This window comes from Onychomys torridus, chromosome 3 (genome assembly GCF_903995425.1).
Source record: "Onychomys torridus chromosome 3, mOncTor1.1, whole genome shotgun sequence".
NCBI lineage: Eukaryota > Metazoa > Chordata > Mammalia > Rodentia > Cricetidae > Onychomys > Onychomys torridus.
Window position 1 is genome coordinate 139,639,946 of NC_050445.1, and position 23,494 is coordinate 139,663,439.

The window sequence follows — 23,494 nt, forward strand, 5'->3', positions numbered from 1 at the left end:
ATCCTTGGATGCTTGCAGCTTGGCTACCTTGGTGTGCAGCCATGAACAATAATGGAGACTATGTCTCAAACAAAGTAGAAGGTGAGATGGACACCCAAGGATATCCTCTGACCTCCACAGTGCCCCATGGCATGCATGCACCCATTCTGTTCTCTCTCCCTCTCTTCCCCTATCTGTCTCTCACTCTTGTTTTTACTCTTGTTCTTCTCTCTCACACATATTCTGCATACAAAAACCAAATAATGCCTTGAGATGCCATCAAGTAGTGAAAAGACAACCCATACAGTGGAATAAATATCTGCAAGTCATGGACCAGATAGGGAGCTTGTTTCCAGAATATGTAAATAATACTTACAATTACACAACAAAAAGACAGTAATCTAAATTTTAAGCAAGCAAAGAATATGTATTTCCCCAAAGAAGATACATGAATGGCCAACATCCTGTGAAGAGATGGCCAGTATCATTGGTCATCAGTGAAATACAAATCCATCCCAAATTTTAATGTTTAGGCCCTGATCTCTAGTTCTGAATATTTGTCTTCACAATGTTAGGGAAAGTTGTAGATACATTCAGGAGAAAGAGGTGGTCAGATATGGGAGATGTTTGTGGGTGGTGGAGGGGTATGAGGGACATTGAGGGAACTCACCAAAGAGATGAGTTAATCAAAGTGCTGTGTGTGTGTGTGTGTGTGTGTGTGTGTGTGTGTGTGTGTGTGCATGGCAGGATGGGGGAAGTTACATTTGCTGATTCTTCATGATACAACATCATGTTCTTTTATGTCAAACAGAGTCAGTGAACTTGTTGCAAAACAGACCTAATTAATAAGCCAATAGAATAGTTTTGAGCAATTATGTTGGAGATAGGCTATTTCAAAACAGGCTTAAGTAATGAGCTAGTAGAACAGTTTTGAGCAATTATGTTGTAGACAGGCTGTTTCCTCATGGTAGACAAAGGAGGGCATGCACACTTTAATTTGATCAGTCATGCTCCGAACCACAGTGTAGGACGGGCTACCAATGAGTAAGTTCGCTTGGGCCACCTGTCTGGGTTCTAAATTGTGATTTTGTCATTGAGTAGATAACACAAATAGCATGTTCTTCAGAGGGTCACCAGAAGGTTAAATGAGTTGATACAAACAAGATGCCTGGGCCTGCCAGTGGGATCAGGTTTGGAATGGCTTTGGCTAATGAGGAAATGCTACAGTTTGGATCTTCTGTGTCCCTCAAAGACCCGTGTGTTGAAGGTTTGGCCCTCTGCTTGTCATCCTAGGTGGATATGGGGAAACTTCAGAAGTGGCAGGAGGAGAAGGCAGTGGCTAATGGGTTAGGTACTTGGAGCCGTGTGTTTGAAAGGGATGTCAGAACCCCAGTGCAAACAGCTTCCATCACCAAATACTTGTACCATAATAGGCTGTCTTCCTGTAGGTCCCCAAGCAGCAGAGACAACCTCCCATGGACTGAAACCTCCATGATCCCAAAGAAACTCTTCCTCTTCCTCAGTTGATGTAGCTCAGGTATCTGTTCCAGCAGATACCTGGAAATATAACAGCCCAGCAGTGTTTATGTCTGTTGGAGGCATTAGGAAAGAGAATGATCAGTCGCTTGCTAAGTCCCAAGACAATGAAGATTTTATATAATGCTGTGACCCATGCAACAAAAGGTCCCTCCATTCATGAAGGTCATTTGTAGCAGTAAGGTCCTGAGGAGCCCTCTTTCTACCCATCCCCATCTCCCATCCATTCTTCCACAGACACCCCATTTATCCTCAGCCAGTGAGGTCTTTAGAACGTAATTCTAATTATGTTATGTTGCTCCTCTGCTTAAAATCATATTACATTACTATAAATTATGACCTTGAATATTAACAGTGGGGTCCGGCAATGGTTATGGAGCTGGATAGAGATGCTCAGAATCAAAGAAAAAAATACTAAAGACCTAGGAAGAGGAAAAGCAGGTCATCCCATGGGAGCTGCAGGAATTTCATTCAGAACACACACAGACACACAGACACACAGACACACAGACACACAGACACACACACACACACACAGACACAGAGAGAGAGAGAGAGAGAGAGAGAGAGAGAGAGAGAGAGAGAGAGAGAGAGAGAGAGAATGCAAGCATACACATGAGCATGACCGAGCAGGAGAAAGTATTGGGGAGGCTGAAAAGAATATAAAAGATGATAAAGGCCTTCCAGGACATGATAAAATGTTTACTTTAATATCTCAAAGGGTCCTTTCTGTGCTTCACACTGCACACAGCTGGCAGGACTGTGGGTGGGAAAGAAGAGGCAGAGATGAGTCCTTGATCCCGGGAGCTCAGGGATCACCTCCTGGGGCCAAAGGACTGCCTTCCTCTTGGAATCTCTTCTCCTCCCTTGCCCACTGCAGGTACCTATTCCTCCCCTCCAGATGAGTTTCATACTTATCACCCCAGCTTTTAGGAGGTAGAGGCAGGAGAATTGTGAGTTAGGACAGCCTGTGCTATAGTGAGATAGTTCTTAGAAAAAAAACAAGTCCTGTTCTCTGGGGCCTTTCCTGACACCACTAGGCAGAGTGGAGGGCTTTGGCCTTGCCAGTCATCTTTCTTCCCTGTGGGAACTGAGGGCTTGTTGCAAAGGACTGCATTCTGTTCAGCCTTATAATCTCAACATCCCTGCAGTGCACAGCAAGGTAAATGTCTCTGGGAAATGAATGAACAGAGATATAGAAGATTGAACGTAGCAGGCCCCCCCCTTCCAGGGGATGGCCAGGTATGCTTACACCATGGTGGAGGGTGTGCATGGTATAGGACAGAGTGGGGTGGGGGGAGAATGAGGCAGAAAGCCCCATTGATAAATAGAAAAACGAAGCAGTTCAGACAGGTAGGTGTGGAGCAGATCATGGAAAGCCCTATGTGAACACATTAGAAAGCTTGTTTTTCCTCCCCACAAGAGTAGAAAGCCAGCAGATGGGAATGGCTTGGTCCAGTTGCTTCACAATGGCAGCCTGAGCCATGTGAGCCAAGGAGGAGAGCTTGTGTGTTAGTTTCCTTTCCTGTTGCTGTGACTATGTAACAGGCAAGAAGTAACTCTGCAGAGGAAAGATTTGTTTTGGCACATGGTTTGAGGGGATACCATCTGTTACAGTGGAAAGGCATTGTGGGTGGTGAGTCCATTCATTGGAGACTCTGTGGTGGTTGGGGTGTAGAGTTCTTGCTGGCTACATGGCACCATCAGGAAGAAGGAAGAGTTGGAGGGAGGAAAAAGAAGGGAAGGAGGGAGGGAGGGAGGGAGGAGGAGAAAGAGGAGGAAGGAGGAAGGGAGGGAGGAAGAGGAGGGGAGGGAAGGAGGGAGGGAGAGGAGAGGAGAGAACATTTAGGCAAGAAGTGAGGTTCGGTTGTAACCCTCAATGTCCACCTTCCAAGTGACCCCTTTTTTTTAAAATGAAGCCAAAGCCCCAACTCTTAAAGTTTCCAATCTTTCCAAATAATGCCACCACCTGAAAACTAAGTGTTCAGATGCCTGTGGGAGACATTCTCGATTCAAATCACAATAGGGAGGAACAGAAGATCAGTGACAGGAAGGTCTGTGTGAAGGTTAGTGCCTATGCTGGCACCAGGTGAAGATGCTAACTGAGACAGGGAGATCTGTGCAGAAGGTTAGCGCCTATGCTGGCACCAGGTGCAGCTGCTAACTGTGGCAACACTGTCATCAGGAATGGGGTTGTTCATCTGTGTCTTAGCTGTGAGGCAAGCAGGGCTAAGGAGGAGATCTGCAAAAGGCTTTTCTTGTGTGGCAGGACTGGCTTAGTGTGGTTGCATTGGAGGCTGTGGGAGGTTCTGTTCCTCAGGACCTGCAGGGCAAGGTGTGGGGTGATCAGCAATTGGGCTCCAGCTGGAAACTTATGCCTCAAGTTCATTCAGGAGAGCTCAGCAGAAGTGCTGGTTCTGACTACAACAAAGACGATGATGAAGACAACGTGGAATTCCATCCATTCCAGGACAGAGATGTTCCCTGATTTATGACAGGACCACATCCCAGCAAACCAGTCTGGAAAATACTGTATGTTGAAATGTATTTAATAACCTCTCCCAGACTACTTTATTTTTCCTTTTATTGAAAATAGATTTTTTTCTTACATAATAAATCCCAATTATGGTTCCCTCTCCCTCTGCTTCTCCCAGCTCCTCCTCCTCTCCCCTTCCATTCAGATCCACTCCCTTTGTCATCTCTTAGAAAACAAATAGGCTTCTAAGGAATAATAATACAATATAACAAAATAAAATATAATAGGATAAAACAAAAACTATCACATAGGAGTTGGACAAGACAAACAAGCAGAAGGAAAAGAGCCCAAGAGAGCAGGGTGGTGGTGGCGGCGGCGGCGGCGGACGCCTTTAATCCCAGCACTTGAGAGGCAGAGGCAGGTGGATCTCTGTGAGTTTGAGGCCAGCCTGGTCTACAGAGTGAGTTCCAGCACAATCAGGGCTACACAGAGAAACCCTGTCTTGAAAACAAACAAACAAACAAACAAACAACAACAACAACAACAAAAGCTCAAAAGAAGGCACAAGAATCAGAGACCCATTGGTTTGCACACTCAGGAACCCCAGAGAAACACTAAACCGGAAGCCACAATATAAATGCAGAGGACCTGGTGCAGACCCATGCGGGCCCTGTGCATGCTGCTTCAGTCTCTGTGAGTTCATATGAGCTTTGCTCATGGTGATTCAGAGGGCCTTGTGTCCTTGGTGTCCTCTGTCCCCTCTGGCTCTTACGCTCTTTCTGCCTCCTCTTCTTTGGGGTTCCCTGAGCCCTGAGGGGAGGGATTTGATAGAGACATACCATTTAGGGCTGAGGGTTCCAAAGTCTCTCATTCTCTGCATAACGACTAGCTGTGAGTCCTTGTACTTGTTCCCATCTGCTGCAGGAGGAAGCTGACTATCCATCTGATGAGGGCTGACTAAGGCACTGATCTATAAGTATAGCAGAATGTCTGTAGGAGTCATTTTATTGCTTTTTTTAAAAAAAAAATTTTGTTTTTTAGAACAGTATTATTTGATTTGGCTCTGGGTCTCTGGTTCTCAGTCATCCAAACTGTGTTGGGTATGGGTTCCATCTCATGGAGTGGACCTTACATTCAGTCGGATATTGGTTGGTTACTCCCATAAGCTTTGTGCTACTGTTGCCCTAGCATATTTTGCAGGGAGGACAGCATTGTAGATAAAAGGGTTTGTGGCTGGCTTGGTTTTCACATTTCTTTTTTGGTACCCTGTGAAGTAACTTCCTGTACTAAAGATGCTAGAACATAGGGGTGAAGGCTCTGTGTAGGCACCAGCTCCACCTCTCCATGTCCACTGAGTTGTACGAGTGTTGTCTTCAGCAATGGGACCTTGCTGTCAGACTGTGAAGAGTAAACTACAGTCTTGGCAACAGCCTGGGTTGTTTGGGGATTCCCATGGGACCCCTTTGACCAACAACTCAATTAGATGTAACCCATCTCTGTTAATGGAAGCTTCATTTGGTGACAAGAGATGGCCAATTGGGGCTCTGTCTACCCCCATTATTTTGTGATTTCGTTTAGATCCTCTTCATATGTGTATATATTTTGGGAAGCTTCTTCTGCATTAGTGTTCCATACTACCCCTCAAATGGCCCTTAATTTTAGCTACCTCTCTCTGTTCCCTCCCTTACCCCTTATTCCCTCCCCCTTCCCACTTGATCCCCCTGTTTCAGCCCTCTCCATCCATCCAGAACTATATTCTATTTGCCTTTAAACATGTCCAGAATGCTGACATTGTACACAGATGGGCAAACCCACCTATCAAAAAGCTGTCTTTATAACGAAGTGTTGATATCTCAGGCAATTTGTCAAATGATACAGTGATAGTGAGAATAGTTGGATGGGTTTCATCCTACCCAACTTCACACCACCACAAAGTTGAAAAATCATCCTAAGATGAACCATGTTGGACCTGGGGTGAGAGCCTTTAAATGCTTAGGTCTCTCTGAGTCTCCCAAGAAGAGCCACCCATTCTTAGGGCTCTTGCTACCCAGATCCCTGTTCTTATCCTTGGAGGATGAGGGTGCTCTGTCTCCCTCTGATGTCCTAGAGCTGACTATTCTTGCCAGAAGCAGCTCAGGCTTGCTTGGAACTCACTATGATCTCCAGACTGGCCATAGAGTCGTGGAAGCCTTCTTGCCTCAGCCTCCTTAGTGCTGGTGTTGAATATCTGGCTGAGGTTGCCTTTTAAAAAAATCAGGGTGTTTCACATTTCACTCATCAGTAGTTAGTGACGAGACAGTGATGATGCTAAGGGGGAAGCCCGGAGGAAAAGCCTGCTGCCTGGAAGCCCAGCACCCTTGGGAGGGAAGCCTGCTCCTGCCACCTCTGGGGAGGCTCCAGGGCCTTGATGACTCACTTTGCCCTCTGTCCTGCACCTGCTGATCCCACTTTCTGTTCTGTCTCTGACCAGTGAGCCCCTTACCTTGCTCCTGGCAGTGTCTCTGGTCCTCCTGAACTTTTCTTGAGCTCCCATCCTTTGCCACTGTTTGCATGCATATTCTACCTCTAGTCCTATGCAGTAAGCTGGAAGATTCCTTCCATGCTCTCTGTCTGTCTGTCTCTCGCTCTCTCTCTGTGTATTTGATATGATTTGAAGGATTCAGATGGAACTCCTGCCTCACAGCATTTCTCCTATCAAGCGCCACCCTCCATCAATGTCCTCATTAGTGATTGTGCCTTCAGACTAAGACCTCCACCCAATGAACCTACTGTTTTCAAAATGCTTTTTAACTTATGCTATATGGGAATGTGACCTTGTGCTATTTGTTTAGTGTAAATAAACTCAATCATGAAGGCAACCAAGGATTAAATGAAGGGATGGGTGTGGGGGATCTCTGGTTGGGAATGGGGAATAGTAGAATAGAATGAGGTATATCAAAACAGAGAGGGCTGAGGGAAGGAGCTCAGGGCATGTGTAGGTAGGCTCTGAAAGCTGGCTTTACCTGTTTGCTCATTTAGACAGGGACCTCTCCTGGCCAGAATTCTGTATGTTTTATTTTATTTTTCTTTTCAAATCTTCCATTTGACCTAAGGCACCTGTAGCCTTACAGAGTGTGGAGGTTGGAGTTGTCCCCAGCAAGAAGGGACAGAGCTCTTCTTTGATGCCACTGAACTGAAACAGCCAAGACTGAACCCAAAGGATAAAATGTGGCAGAAGTCAGTCCATCTGGACTGCAGGGTGGGATAGACAATGGCCAGTGCTTCTCCTGAGTCTGGGAATCTCTGTAGGAAGCTGTGGTAAGCGGGCATATGGGAGCTACGGACAACATCAGAGACTTTGACCAGAGCAGTGGGATGGGGTTGGGAAGGATGAGAAGACGTACGACTTGGAGACAAGCGAATGTGGAAAGTTTGGGGCTGGTGGTTAGAGTGTGGGCCCTTACCTGTTGACACTGGATGCCAGCTGCGTGTGGAAAGCTTCAGCTGAGCAGTTGAGGTCTAGGAAGCCCTTACCTGTCAGTACCAGAGGTTGGAAAGGTGGGGCAAGTTTGTGGAGAGTGGCTAAGAGCCTGGGGAGCCCATAGCTTTGGCATTTGGAGCTGAATAGGCGGGGAAAGTTTGTGATGTCTTTGGAATTCAGTTGGGGCCTTCACTGACTTTGTAGATTGCTTTCAGTAGCATGCTGTTTATAAAAATACTAATTCCACTGAGTCAGGAACTTGGAATAACTTTGCAACTTCTAGTGTTTTCTTTCTTCAGTATTTTATAGTGTTTGTTTTAAAGCCCCCCTGCCTCTTTCCTTGCCTCTATGGTTAGATTTATCCCTAAGTAACACGATCTTTTTGAGGCTATGGTGAATGGGTTTGTTTTTCTGATTTCTCTCTCTCTCTCTCTCTCTCTCTCTCTCTCTCTCTCTCTCTCTCTCTTATATTGGTATATAAAAGCTATTGATCTTTGTATATTGGTTTTATATCTTATTGTTTTCCTGAAATTAAAAGAAATTTGGTCTTAAAAGTTTTAATGGAGACTGTAGGTCATATTGTCTGCAAACAGAGATCAATTATGTTCTTTCCCTGTTTCTTTTCTTTTTCTCACTTTATTGTTCTGGTTAAGAATTCAAGTACTATATTGACCAAGATTGTAGTGATAGACACCTCTATCCTGTTCCTGAGTTTAGAGGAAGTGATTCATCTTTCCTTGTTCAGAATGATGTTGGCTGTCAGCCTGTTGGAGACAGCCTTTATGTTGAGGTCTGTTAGTTTCTTCAGTTATATATAAATTATAGCTACATAAACTATTAAACTATATAAACTCTATGTAAACTACTAAACTATAACTATATAAACTAACAATGTAAACTAACTATTGAACTGTAACTATATAAACTAACAATGTAAACTATAGTTAGTTTCTTCAGGACTTTTGTGATGACGGGTGACTTGTCTGTTTTTTTTTTTCCTGTGACTATTGAGATAATCACATGGATTTTTTTGTCCTGCTTCTACTTAAATACTCTATTTCATTTATTGATTTATGCATGTTGAACTATCTTGGCCATGGTGTATGATTTTTAAAGTACGTTGTCAAATTCTGTTTGTAGGAATTTTACTGAAGATTTTTGCATCTATATTAATCAAAGAAATGGGGATATAGTTTTGTATTTTAGTTGGATCCTTGCCTGCTTTAGGTAGGAAGGCAATATAGGTTTCAAGAAGGAGTTTGGGAGCACTTTCTCCCTTTTGTTTTATGGAATAGTTTGAAGTATGTATGTGGTAGTTCTTGGCAGACCTGATGAAGTCTAACAGGCATTCCTGGGATGCTTGTTATTGGTGTCATTACTTGTTACAGATTTTTTTGAGACTTTAAGAAATATCCTTAGGAATAAGTATCTGCAGAGTGATAATTCATAAATGCAACATCTGTGTCATACTCAGTGACTGCCAAGGCTCAGTGACCATCATGGAAGAGGGGGTGGAAACATTGTACAAGCCAGAGGTTGGAGGACTCAGGTGAAACAGCATCTTCTGAATATGACAGGATCACTGTCCTCATGCACTCACAACAGCAACAGCAATGGTGGGCAAGAGTGACAGGAGGGACGGTTGCTAGCAGGCTATCCTTGAAGTCTAGGTCCATGAGGGTGAGGGTCGGCACTAGGCTGTGTAAAGGTGAAAAACACAACTGTCTAGGCAGATGTTTTAGGAGTCAAATGTATAGGACTGGTGTCAAATGGTATATGAGGTATGAGGGCAGATGGATTTCCAGATATTTCTAGATTTCTGGCTGTGTTCTGAGTGTACAGGGCACCCTGAGCATGGATGGGGTGTGGAACCCTGAAAAAGAATCTTGCTGGGAGGAGATCAGCAGTCTGGTTTGGGGCATGTTGACTTTGAGGGGCTCTCAGCCATTCAAGTGTAGGTGCATGCAGGTAGGGCAATGTGTGCAACTGTGCCTGGGGAGACTAAGGGTAGACAGCAACATTTAGAAATCAGTGATAGGTGGTAATCACATTCGTAGGAGTGGATGATAGCATCCAGGAAGACGTTAAGTGTGGTGAGGCTCCAGGTCCTATCCTCAGCAGCATCTGTCTGACTGATGCAGAGAGAAGTGAGCTGTATCTGCTATCCTCATGGCACCTGTACACACCAATTCCCAGGAGTCTGTTTGATGTTTAAGATAACATGTAGTAAGAGCTGAGAGAACAAAGAGTGAAGAGAAAGAATATTTCCAGACAGATGGGCTAACCTATTTCACAGGCTGTTCATGATGGTCTTGACTTCTCATGGATCCACTTTTACCTCTAAGCTTCTTAGGAGTCTCTAGGAGTGTGTGGACCTTCCTTCCTGATGGCCATGTCTCACTCCCACCTCCATGACCTTCACCTGATGGTCAAACCAGGTCTGTGTCTCCAGATCTCTGCTGTCACTGCTTGGTATCCCTATCTAGAGTGGGGGAAATTGAACCATATGCTCCATCCTAATCAACGGGGGCTGGCAGATTGTCACAAAAGCAGAGACTTCAGGTGGTTGTGATGCATTCAGCCCAGATGAAGCAGAGGGTGTAGCCAAGATGGCTGGTGGTTGCTCTGGAGGCCCCAGGGCTTCCTAGGGGATGCTATACAGTGGTTTGACCAAAGCTTTGGATTGCTTCTCAGCTGTGATTTGTGATTATTGGGAGATAACTGCCAGCAACAGGGGGTTGTAGATGAGAATCATCCTTATCATCTCAGAGTTGTGCATTTGGACTATTGTGGGGCTTTAGGAGCAGAAGATTTAAGACTTTCTCTGAGATACAACCTTTCTGGTCTAAATTCTGCCCTGGGACAGTTGAGGCATAGGTATTCAGAAAGATACAAGAGGAAAAAAATGGGGCAAGATGGCACCAAAGGATGGAGCCTCCTCCTTAGTGTCCTGAGCTGGGAGACCATTGTTGGACTGCCAGGATGTGTGTCCGGTCTCTGGGAAGGATCTTCATGATTTTCCCTGATTTTCCGAAATTATTCAGTCTTCAAGACCCGGGTTTGAGTCCTAATTTGATGTCTTACACTCTTTGGTCTCCCACAGTTAAGAGCCCCCACACAGAAGGATGTGTCACAGACATTTGCCTCACATTAGTTACTTTTCTGGTTGTGGCGAGGAAGTGCCAGAGAAGCATTTTAAGGAAGGAAAGGTCTATTCTGGATTAGAGTTTGAAGGGATGTGTTAAGGAAGGTACAGCAGGCAACAGGAACGGCAGGCTGGCTGGTCGCATTGCAGGAAGTAGGGAATACAGGTAGTCAGGAAGTAGGGAATGAACCGGAAGTGAAGCTGGGCTATAAAGCCTCAGGACTCGCTTCTAATGACCCACTTCCTCCAGCAAGGTTCCACCTCTGAAAGCTTCCATGGCCTCCCTAAATAGGACCACCAGCTTCAGAGCAAGCGTTTAAACATCCAAGTCTGCAGGGGACATTTTACATTCAAGCCACAACAATCCTGCTTTCCCTACACACAGCAACATCTTTTTCCCCCCTTTATCAAGACATTTTTAAAATTTATTTTACATACCAACCATAGATCCCCATCTCATCCCTCCTCCTGCTGCCCCCAGCCTTCCCCCTCAACCCACCACCATCCCCTCCTCCGAAAAGGTAAGGCCTCCTGTGGAGAGTCAGCAAAGCCTGGTACAGTCAGTTGAGGCAGGTCCAAGCTCCTCCCCCTGCATCAAGGCTGTGCAAGGTGTCCCACCATAGGTAATGGGCTCCAAAAAAAACCAGCTTAAGCACCAGGGACGGATCCTGATCCTATTGCCAGGGGCCCTTAAACAGATCAAGCTGTTGGTCTAAAGTTCACGAGTTCCCCCTAGTTTGGTTTGGTTGTCTTTGTAGGTTTCCCCATCATGATCTTGACCCCCCATGCTCATAAGATCTCTCTTCCACTGGACTCCTGGAGCTCGGAGTGGTGCTTGGCCGTGGATCTCTGCATCTGCTTCCATCAGTTACTGGATGAAGGCTCTGTGATGACAGAGTATTCACCAATCTGAGTATTGGGGGAGGCCAGCTCAGGCACCCTCTCCATTATGGCAGTAGTCTAAGCTGGGGTCATCCCTGTGGATTCCTGGGAACTTCCCTAGCACCACGTTTCTCCCTATTCTCCTGATGTCTCCTTCTATCAAGATCTTTCTTTCATGGCTCTCCCACTCTGCCCCTGTTCCATCATGACCATCCTGATCCCTTATGTTCTCACACCCCATCCCCTACCCTCCATTCCCTGCCCTTCAGTTTACTCAGGAGATATCATCTATTTCCCCTTCCCAGGATGATCCATATGTCCCTCTTTGGGTCCTCCTTGTTACCTAGCTTCTCTGGAGCTGTGGGTTGTAGTCTGGTTATCCTTTGCTTTACATCTAGTATCCGCTTATGAGTGGGTACATACCATGTTTGTCTTTCTGAGTCTGGATTACCTCACTCAGGATGATATTTTCTAGTTCCATCCATTTTCCTGCAAATTTTAGGATGTCATTGTTTTTTACTGCTGGGTAGTATTGTGTATATGTACCACATTTTCTTTATCCATTCTTCAGTTGATGGGCATCTAGGTTGTTTCCAGGTTCTGGCTATTACGAATAATGACACAGCAACATCTTAAGGAGGCCATGCTTCTCAAGTTTAGTGACCACATGTTCTAGACTCTTAGGAACAAATAATCTGGCAGATAGCTGGATGCCTAAGGGTTGGTAACTGATCTCGTGGTTGATTGAGATGTCCTTTTTTTTCCAAGCAGGGGAATAAGCTCTACTAATCACCTATCCCCTCAGCCTTGACTGTGTTTCAAGAACTGCCATGCATTCATTCCAGGTACTTAGGACCAATCTGAATGTACAGGGTGTTACTGCTCATGTGGTGCTTAAAATGAAAATAAGAATCATAATCATTATCATTACCTTTTATTGTGAACTCAGAAGCTAATCACTATTTGGGGTATTCGGCACAAATTCTTCTGTTCTTATCTCCACACCTATCCTTCAAGTAGCTGAAGAAACAAGCCTAACATGGCCGCAGCATTAAGAAAGATGGAGCTACCAGGCAGTGGTGCACATGCCTTTAGTCCCAGCACTTGGGAGGTAGAGGCAGATGGATCTCTGTGAGTTCAAGGCCAGCCTGGTCTATAGAGTGAGTTTCAGGACAGCCAAGACTACACAGAGAAACCTTGTCTTGAAAAAACAGAACAAAACAAACAAAAAAGGAGAGAAAGAAAGAAAAGAAATGATGGAGCTGAGGAGATTCAGGCACACTGTCTGGAGCTGAGGTTCAGGCACAGGCCCACAGGCTAGCTGGGGTTTCCTAGAGATAAGAATAGAGTGTAGAGTGTGTCCGACCAGCTGCAAGACTTTGGTGATTCAGGGTCCCTGGCTGGAGAGGGCCAGAAAAGGGCTGTGGGTCTCTTAGAAGTTGGTCTGAGTAATAGGTGTATGAGAACTTCTCAAGGGCACTGAAAGATGTTTCCTGCTCCATGGATCCACTGCTGCCTCAGTGCATCCATTGTTGCTCTGCCCTGGCTCCTTCCTTGCGGGTGTAGGGCTGTCCAGGATGCCTACTAACCTTGACACCCTGGAAGAGACCCTACAGTCCTATCTCCCTGGGAGGTGCTCTACCCACCCTGGCTCATGGGATACTCTCTTCTTGTCCCAGACTGCAGACTTGCTGGCCAGCTCTCATGGCCTCAAGGACAAAGTAGAGACAGAACAACAGTGGATCAGTGGTGGAGAGCTTTGCCCAGCAGGCACCATGCCCTGGATTTGAGCCCCACCATTGCATGCTGAGTACACGCATGTACTCATGAGATTATGACAGCTGTGACGTGTGTGTGTGTGTGTGTGTGTGTGTGTGTGTGTGTGTGTGTGTTTGGTAGGGGAGTTACCACTTACTTTTACTCCCATCAGCCAAAATAAATGTGGTGAGATAAGGCTGCAGATAAGGCTTTGAACAAAGTGCAGGCCATTTCCCCGGAGCCATGGGGTCTTTCCTCACTGCCTTAGATTCTGTTTTGAGAGTCCTGTCACCTGAACTTGTGGTGCCTCTCTTGTCTTTCTCACAGACATCCCTCTACTCCCTGGATCTCCACGACGGCTGAGTTCGAGGACAGTGGCCAGAGGTGGCCAGGGCCCCAAACAGTACCTCAAAGTGCCAAGTCCGCGGGTCCCAGGCCAGAGGGACAGTTCTAACCAACAGTCTAGCCAGGTTTCCAGGAGAGAGTGTTCCCGTGACAGCGCTGTGAGTACATCCTAAGGGAGCTTCCCACCTGGCCATCCTGCCGTTTGAGGCTTGCATGTGCTTACGTGAAAAGCCTGGGTTTGGGGTAGAGCCATTTTATCTTCTCTTTCTCCAAGCCAGGCACACTTCCCAGCCACCCTGGCTTTCCTCTTCAGGGAAGGGTCTGGAAATGAGAAGGTGAGAGGCAGATGATTCCTACCTGTTGGGCTGTAGGCTCTCAGGCTCGGTTCCCACAGGCCTGAGAAACCCTTGTCTCCTCAGCTGTGGCAGCTCCGAGCCTCTCTCCTGTGCCTGGCATTTCATCTGGTTGCCCCGGTGACCTCTCAGGTGGCTGCTGAGGCAGCTGGGTATCAAACCAGTAATAAACAAGGAAACACCCAGAGGGAGGGAGGCAGGTCCCTGGCCTGCTCCGCCTCGCTCTCTTTCCTCCTCTCTACCTCTCCAGGCTAGAGTGGAGGATAGAGGAGCTGCCAGTTGCTCTGTTTCTATCACCAGCAGGGTCCTTTCTAGTGGCTGGGGAGGAGGGAGAGGAGGAGGATGTGGCTTTGTGAGGAGCGGAGTGTCCAGTGAATTCCTGTGGGTGGGAGAGAAGACTGGAAATTGGTCCTTATTGTGATGGATCCAGAGCACCTGCCAGTAAGTATTCTGTGTGTGCTTACAGAGAGTGTTTGCAGGCTCATGTGCAGCTCTGCAAGGAATGGCACATGTGTGGGTGTGCCATTGGTGCACCTGGAGGGTTGTGCATTGGTTTGCCTTTCTGTGCCTGTGCACATGGACGCCTTGACATGTGTGCAGAAGTGCTGAATCAGGAAGGGAGGCATGAGTGGAGGGGACTGCCTGCAGGTGTTAGGTATGTGTTGATGAGCAGGAGTGCGCATGGGCTTCAGGGTTGGGGGCAGGCCGTGCGGATTGGCAAGGGTGTGCTGCTGTGTGTGCAGCCTCCCTTCTCTCTCTGCCTCTCTGTCTCTGTTCCTCTGTCTCTGTCTTTCTGTCTCTCTCTGCCTCTCTCTCTCTCTCTCTCTCTCTCTCTCTCTCTCTCTCTCTCTCTCTCTGTGTGTGTGTGTGTGTGTGTGTGTGTGTTATGCATTCACTGGATACCAGATCATGTGGGAAGGTACTGATTACCAGGCTGTACACGTGGGTGGAGGGCTACATGTGACAGGTGGGCCTAGGCTGCAGATCCTTTTATTGGACAGGCAGAGCCTCTGGATCTGAGAGACTTGCCTCCTAGTCTGTCCCAGAGACCCAGGACATCCTCTTAGCCACCTTACTCATGTGGCCTAACCTGTGTTCCTTTCTCTGGCCAGGTCATCAATAACTACCTGGATGCCAATGAAGCCCCGTCGGAAGCCCGTCTGAGCCGAATGCACTTTCATGACAACCAGAGGAAAGTGGACTATGTGCTTGCATACCACTACCGGAAACGAGGAGCACAGGGTCATGGCTCCCCTGGACATTTACTGGCTGTTATCTCCAATGGGGAGACAGGCAAGGAGCGCCGCGCAGGAGGCCCTGGGGATGTAGAACTTGGGCCGCTGGATGCTCTGGAAGAGGAAAGGAGGGAGCAGCGAGATGAATTTGAACACAACCTGATGGCGGCTGGGCTGGAGCTGGAGAAGGACTTGGAGGTGAGGCTAACTAGGCGACAGGTCTCAGGGTGGGATGGGCCCCTGGTGGTCAGTGCTACCTCAAGAAAGCTTTGGCTTTGCTCGGGCAGACAGCTTATTTTTTCTTTTGTGCGAAGCAGATACTTTTGCCCAAGGCCTTGCAGGAGAGTCTTGGCATTGTGATGACTTTGGCCAAGAGGTTCTGTGCTGCTGTGGGATGGTGGTGGTGTGCCATGCCCACTCCTGATCATGCACACACAAAGCACCTGACAGTCTGGTTAGAGACCAAAGGAAGGACAAGGCTGCCTGAAGGTCCGTGGCTTTCTCCAGAGTCGTTTTCTTGTGTGAAGACCTGGTTTTCCTGTTGAACTTGGATCTAAGTTCCTTCGTGGGGATATAGGAATCTCCTTCAGTAAGGGATGGGCTTTCTCAGGGCTCCCTGAGGAATCTGTCATGAGCTAGTTTAGGGAACAAAATGGGACACCATTGAATATATTTTTATAAATCTGTAAGTTTGTGTGAGTGTGTGTGTGTGTGTGTGTGTGTGTGTGTGTGTGTGTGTGTGCATGCACATCTGTATATCACCTCTTGTAAGCAGACTAAGGTAATCCATGGAAACCTACCCACCCAAGTATCCATCCACTCATCCATCCATATACCTGTCTATCTATAACACTCTGATCTTTTCAAACTATCTGCCCTTCCTTTCTTCCAAATCTGTCTATCCCTAATCTCCTCTCACCTCCTCCTCTCCTCCACTCCCTTAGTTGTGGGTTGCTGTCACCCTGGCTTTGGTGTGTTGACTTTGATGGAGTCCTCTCTTCTAGGGACCCTTGCTCAGACCCAGGCATGCTCATGCCCTCACTTCAGGTTTCTGCTTTTTCCTCCTTCCTTGGCCACCCCCAATAAAATCTCATCATGCCTTTCACTCTCCATCCCTGGCCCCTGCTCTATGATTCTCAACCCTGTTAAGCCTAGCACCGCTACCTACAGCAATGTGGTAGGTTAATCTCTTATCTGTGCCCCACCAACTCCATGACAGTAGGGACTTTGTTTCATTTCCTGCTACATCCCCAGAACCTGGGATAGAATCTCTCTCATAGTAGGTGTCTAATAAGTACTGGCTGTGTAAATGGTTGGCCCTTTAGAGGAAACTTATTGAGTACCTCATGTATACAAGATATTATGATAGATGTTTTCATTTTCCCATCTAACACTGAAACATGTATTACCACAGCCCAACAAGGAGGTTGTTACTTTTCAAATAAGGAGCCTGAGTGCTTATATGACTTTTTTTTTTTTTTTGAGACCGGATTTCTCTGTGTAGTTTTGGTGCCTGTCCTGACTCTCGATCTGTAGACCAGGCTGACCTCGAACTCACAGAGATCTGCCTGGCTCTGCCTCCTGAGTGCTAGGATTAAAGGCGTGCGCCACCACTGCCTGCCCGGCTTATTATGATTTTTATACTAATTCTTTCATGCAATGTTTTGATCGTATTTTTCTACTCCCCTAACTCCTCCCAGGTTCTCCTTACTTCCTTACCCACCCAACTTTATGTGCTCCCTGCAAAAACAACTGCGTACAACAGTCAAACAAAATTGGGGGGGGGCTGAGGGGTGGGAGGAGGGAGGACAGGGGAATCTGTAGTTGTTATGTAAAATGAATAGAAAATATCTTAATAAAAAAGAAAATAAAAGCAAAAAATAAAGCAAAAACACAACCAAAAACAAACAAAATACCAGTGAAATACAAAATGCCATAACCAAACCAAACAAAAAGTCTGCACAAAGGCCAAGGAGTTTGTTTTGTGTTGGCCACCTACTCTTGATCACCTGGCCTGCCTAGAGTGTGGTGGATAGTTCCAGTGACATTTCATTGGAGGAAACTGATTTTCTCTCTGGCAGCAGGTACCAGCTGCAAATAGCTTCTTGGTTGGGTTAGAAACCCTGGACCACTTTCCCTTCTCAGTGCTGGGAACCCATCAGGCTTGAGTCTGTGCAGATTGTGTGCATGCTGCCCCAGTCCCCAGAAGTTCATATGCATAAGTCCTGTTGCGTCTGGAAGACCGTTTCCTTGGACTCATCCATCACCTTTTACAATCTGTGCTTTGCCTCTTCCAAATAGGTCCCTGAGTCTTGAGGGGAGGGGTTCAATCACGTTTAGGACTGAGCTGTTTTAAAAAGGGACACGCTGAAAGTTGAGAAGGTATTCTCATCCAAAATCTAACTTGTAAGATTTACACTAAGGATGTCTTCATACTGGAAGGGGACCTCAGAGGACATTATTCCTTCTGTGTCCTGAGGTGGGATGCATGGCTCAGGCCCTGTGGTTCTGACTTACATGGCTCATCCAGACCCCATGTGGCAGGAGGTATTCTAGGTCACCTTCTCACCAGTAGGGGAGACTGTAACCTGTTGGATTACTTTGGGCCTTTTTATTGTGGACTACTGATTTTTGCTGTTTGAAACCCAAAGTTCATTTGGTCCTTCCACTTGGAGTCACCTGAGCAGGTGTCTCCAAGGTCATAGCCATACAATGAGCACCTTGCAGTCCACGCAGCTGTCCCCAATGTCTGGGAGTAGAGGACTTGATTGGGAAGCAGTGTAGGTCACTCTCAGGAGGGGCCCTCAGAAGGCTGATTAGGTGTGCTGGCCTCTCGTGTGTCTTTTACTAACTCAGGACCTTGGGCAGGTTGCTTGACCTCAAAGTCAGAGTTTCCTTACCTATAAACAGGAATGGTGCATCCTTCCCAGGGCTGGTAAAAAGATGGAACAAATCAAACAGATGAAGTAGCCCAAGCTGCTGTTATTATTCAGAACTTCCACATGTAACAAGTGCAGATGCTTCATTAAAACTGAATTTCAGATCAACCGTGAGTAACTTTGTAAATTTTTTTAAATATAGCTCAAATGTGCTTCATGTGGTATTGGAGATAATGTATTTGACATTGATCTGAGTTCCACTGTGGCTGACCTGGTTATTTATCATGGCCTCAGTGTATCTGCCCAATCCTAGGTGCCCTCTACCCATTGCTCCTGACCTAGGCTGAGAATCTAGAGGGCACAGAGATAACTGAGTGACTGTTGTTAGATAGGGAGGCGGATCTTGACCTGGATAGTTGTCTCTATTGTATGACTCACAAACACTCTCTCTCCCAGCCCCATCCTGGCTGTAAGGTCCAATGAACTCTTCTCCTCCCTGAACCTTCCTGTTATCCCACTCACGGCGCCATCATGACCCACTCTCCTGTAAGATCCCTCTCTCTGATAAGAACTCCCAATTGGTGTTGGGCTTACATGGTGGGGGTTAGGGGAGTTAACTGCCCTCCACACCATGGCACCCCATTATTATTATCATCATCCGCAAACACTCCCCTCAGCTGTCACTGCCTACTCTCTCCAGGGGCAATCGTTCTAGTACATCATGGTTCTGCAAAATGTATGCAATTTTGTATTTTTTTCCATTTCAAAAGTAGACTATTATTTAGAACTGTTTTATAGTTATAGGAAAATTGGAAGTGGTATACAGAGCTCTGTGGTCCTACCCTGTGCCCGGCTTCCCCTGTTATTACTTTCTTATTAATGGGGCACTCTTGTTAAACTAATGAGTCAACGTCGACACATTGTTATTAACTAAACTCCATGTTCTATTCAGATTTGTTTCTGACGGCCTGTTCTTTACTCTAGACTCCCCTTCTGGGCTGTATTCACTGTGTTTCATCATCCTATTTCTTCAGGTTTCTTTTGGTGCTACCATTTTTTGGGGACTCTGCGCATTTTAAGTTCACTTAAAATGTACTTTTTACAGCTCACTTTGCTTGCTTTTCTGTTTCCGTGCTGGAGTCCAGACCCTTCATGCTCCGCTCATATTCTGAAGGTTCCTGGGCAGTCACCACAGTTGACCTTATCATCCCCCTCATAGAAAGGGGCGCTTAGGTTGCCTCTCACTCACTGCAGGCTACCCATCAGGACCAAGGGTAAATTGTCAGCCCCTGCAGGGCCAGCATTTCATCATCTTCTTGGCCCCCATGTTTTGCTGCTAAACTTCGGTGGGAGAGTCAGTCATGAAGCCTGTGGGCTTCTGAACAACTCCACGTCAAGGTTCTCAGCCTCAGCCTTTGAGCATGAGCCTGGAGAGTGGGTACTTCTCAGGAGAGGGGCCTTGTCGGAAATCAGCCAGCGGCGGTTTGAAGAGCAGGTGCACGGGTCCCACCTGCTTGATTGTCCATCCTCTTTTGGGCTGGGTTGTCTTTTAGGCTCTGATTTCACTTTGACTTTAAGAGCAGTGAAATGGAAAGGGTTTTTTATTAGACAACCACTAAAGTTATTCACTTGGAAAAGAACTTCATGTCCACCAGGCTCTGAATATGGCAGCATCCATTTCTGTCCCTTTCTTTGGACAGGATGGGGCTGCTGCACACCCCACAGATGTTGCTTCAGTTTTTTAAATTTTGCTTTGTTCTGAGTATGAATTTTATTGGATTGACTCATCCATGCTCATCCTTTGAAGGCAATTCTGAGTGTTGTCAGAGGGATGGGAGCTAGCCTGTGTGCCTTTGCCTGCTAGGCCAGCTGATGATAATATGTTAGGACCAGCCTCAGAGATGCTTGTGGCTCACAGAGGTACTCCTTGTTACCCACTGATATAACTGAGGACCACTCCTTCAGATATGGGAGGCCAATTGCAGCAGTTTAGGAGTGTGCTCTGCCAGAACCAACACTCCTCTAGTTCTGGTGGGGCTGTGGAGTAAGTTGGATAAGGCCTCCATGGAAGTGCTAGGAGGTTCCACCTGTCCATCCATACCTTCTAAACCTTCCATGTTGGACTAAAGAGCCAGCAGGACAGAATGGAGACTGAGATGCATGGTGTCACCAGGGGCATTTGCAGAGGGGAGTCCCAGAGCCATGTATGGTATGCAGTGTGGGCAGATGCTGGGAGACTATTTGGACACTTTCAGGCAAGACCTCATTGCATCCCTCAGGTCTTGACATCTCAAAGCCCGTGCAGGTATATCTTTGGAACAGGAGTGGAGGAGAAGGTTTCCGTAGGGAGCCAGATGCCCCTGGATTGAGGAGGTTAGCTTTCCTGGGGTTTGGGTACCAGAGAACTGATTGCTGATGCTGACACTATTGAGTATCATCGTCAGCAGCTCTTTGAATGGTTTCTGGCAGAGCCAGACACTGACTGGGCAGTGTGCTGACTGGGGGCGGCCCCAGGAACCCTAGTTTCCTTCCAAGTGCCAAGCTCTTCTCTCCCACACTTAGCATCAGGTGAGAACCAAGAAGGGACTAAAACCCTTTTCTGCAGGGAGGAGACTCCTGTTTGAGCCACAGGACAAGTACTCAGCTCCTGACTGTGGACCTGGGCATCTGACGGTGGATCCTGAGTGACCACACTCCATCAAGGGGCAGGAAAGGGACATATGGGGTGTGTGATGTCATGACCTCTCAATAGGGTCCATTTGGAGACAGGAGTGAAGGCAAGGGAATTGGAGTCTTTTTACTTTCTCAAAACTAGTGACAGAGTTCTTGACTTTTCCCATTTCCTTTTGAGAAAGACTCTTTTCTTAAATGACTGAATTATTGATTATTATTAATAAATGATTAAAACACTATTCCTTTGAAGGAATTGGAATTGGGTGACTTTGGGACATTCCCGATTAGATCTGTGGTCCCATGAAGCATGCTTTTGCTCATGTCTTCACAAATGTCCTGTAGGTGGAGGCCACTCCCATCAAGGATTCACAGAGGCCAGGAGTTGAGATCTTGAGAAGTGAAGTAGGGGTGCTGTGTCTCTCTTTTATACCAGGAGTACGTATTAATAGTTGCAGAGTGGTGAGCCCTGGAGCCTGGGCCTTTGGGTCTCCAGAGCGCTAGGCTACCTGGGTGAGCATCTCTCCCTTCCTGCTGCAGTCCTAGCCTTGAGACAAGATGATGAGGCCTGCCGCAGCTGATCTTGCACTTCCAAAGCTCACTCCAAGCCAGCCTCTCCACTTAGGATTCCAGACCTTACTTTGCCCCCCCCCCCCCCCCCCCCAGGGAGAAGGAAGGATTTCAAATCCTGTAAGTCTTGCTGTTTGGTTCCCTAAGGTGGCTGTGTCCCGTGGAATCTTCCTGTAGCGGCGGCATCCACAGAGCAGTCAGCTCGTACTGGAATGAGCGAGCACTTAACTGACCATATTCCCAGCCTGTTTGTACTTGAAAAGTCCCTTCCTAGAAACTTAGTCTTCTTGTTCTTATTATCCATTTATAAACATTCCAAGGATGAAATGTATTTCACTGTATGCCTTGGGTTTCCATGCCTCAAAAAAAGGTTGACAAACCTTTGAATACCTTCCCCCAAACCTGTACACGCATCAGGAGTATTGCCTGCCTTGTGCGAAGGGAGGCCAGCTGGGGACACGTGCAGCTCCTGCCCGGGGACTGACAGGCTTTAAAAGGTCCCAGGAAATCTTGTTTTGGGGGCATGGCTTTTGGGACTTGTGAATTGGTCACTAGTGCAGCTGCTGTGCTTTGGAGGCAGGTGGTTAGTGCCACGGTCTGTTTGAGCCCAGTAAGGGAGTGAGCAGAAGGCTGGGATGTCTATTCCTGGGTCCCGCTCTCTCCTACTTACTGCTTCCTGGAGCTGATACTTCATGTGGGACAGGAAAAGGTTAGTCATCAATCGTGGCTTCACAAATTATGAGTCTGACAACACTGATTTTATACAGCTTGGGTTGAGGTAGTCTGTACTGGAATGAAAAATTGATGGGCTGGATGTAGGTCAGTGGAGAGTGTTTGCCTAGCATGTCCCAAACCTTGAACTAGTACCGCAGAAAGGGTTCCAAACTAAATTAAAACTTGAGAACGCTTTCCCGGCTCACTGAGCAATTGCATAAGTACAGTAACTTTGTCAGTGTTTGTTTTTGCTTATGTATCTTCTGCTAAACCCTTGGAAGCCATTACTCTTCTTACAATAGAGGAGGGCAGAAAATTGGAAGAGTATGCACAGAAAGTCACAAAGTTGGCTAGCCATATTTCATTTCACAACTTAATCTGGGCTGTGCTTTTTTGTTGTGAAAAACAAGGCTATTCCTAGTTTGAATGTTGGAATTAAATATTCAGGGAGTTTAGGAATCTTTGCAAAAGTGTTTTGCAAAGAGAACTGGGTCCTGTGGGTCTCCAAGGCTCCTTCCTGTCCTACTATCCCCAAACCTACAACATCCAACTGTGCATTTCGTTTAGAAGGCTGATTCTTGTTTGGGGTGTGTGGATTAGTTTGGGTGCAGTGGTGGCCTTTTTTCAAAGGTGACAATGTATTTGTTTGTGGGCAGGTCACCAACAAAAGTCATAGCCCATCTCATGTACTCCCAGCCTTCCTTGGTCTGTGGATGATGAGTAGAAGGGACCACAAGATGATGGTTATGGTGGGAATAAAGGCAGGGGCAGCTGGCAGGGCTGTATGCTGAGTTAGTGTCTACTAAAAAGGACAGATGCATACTGGGGACCTGTGATGGTTTGTGTCAACTGTACACAAGCTAGAGTCATCTAGTAAGAGGGAGCCTTGAGTGGTTGCTTCTACCAGACTGGCCTATAGGCAAGGCTGTGGGGGCATTCTCTTGATTAATGCTTAATGTGGGATGAGCCAGCTCACTGTGGGCAGTGCCATCCCTGGACAGGTGGTCCTGGGTTGTATAAGAAAGGTAGCTGAGCAAGCCAAGGGGAGAAAGCCAGTGAGCAGCATTTCTCTATGGTCTCTAACTCCAGGTCTCTGCCTTGAGCTCCTGCCCTGGCTTTCCTCAGTGACAGATAGTGATGTGGAAGTATAGCCAAATAAACCCTTTCCTGCCCAAGTTGCCTTTGGCCCTGGGGTTTAGTCACAGAATAGAAATCAAACCTTCAGAACTCCACCTTCAGTTCCCTGTAGTCACCCACCCAGAAGCTCAGCTGAAATCAGAGGGCTTGTGAATTTCTTAATGAGATTCAGGGGACTTACCATGTGGCCTTAGGGCTCATAGGGAACCCTAGGGCCATTCTGATGTCTACAGAATGTGAAACCACTTTGGCTTGGGTGGGGCCTCATCTGCTGCATTCTACTGTATTATGTTGGACTCTGTAGGGACTAGAAGTATGAGCCTGGACTAGGTGTTGATGATGTTCTCTCTGCTGC

At 46.8% G+C, this 23,494-nt stretch overlaps 1 protein-coding gene across 5 annotated transcripts in view; it reads left to right on the forward strand.

Moving 5' to 3' along the window:
• Positions 1 to 23,494, forward strand: part of Ano2 (anoctamin 2) — a 340,730-nt gene that overhangs the window by 6,926 nt on the left and 310,310 nt on the right. For 2 of the 5 annotated variants that reach the window (XM_036182061.1, XM_036182063.1), the window contains exons 2-3: positions 13,564 to 13,739; positions 15,047 to 15,367. In XM_036182061.1, coding sequence (XP_036037954.1) covers positions 13,564 to 13,739; positions 15,047 to 15,367 — 497 coding nt within the window. Of the gene's footprint in view, positions 1 to 12,188; positions 12,199 to 13,563; positions 13,740 to 14,182; positions 14,376 to 15,046; positions 15,368 to 23,494 lie in introns of those variants that run through there. The other 3 variants (XM_036182064.1, XM_036182066.1, XM_036182065.1) reach the window with 3 other exon arrangements.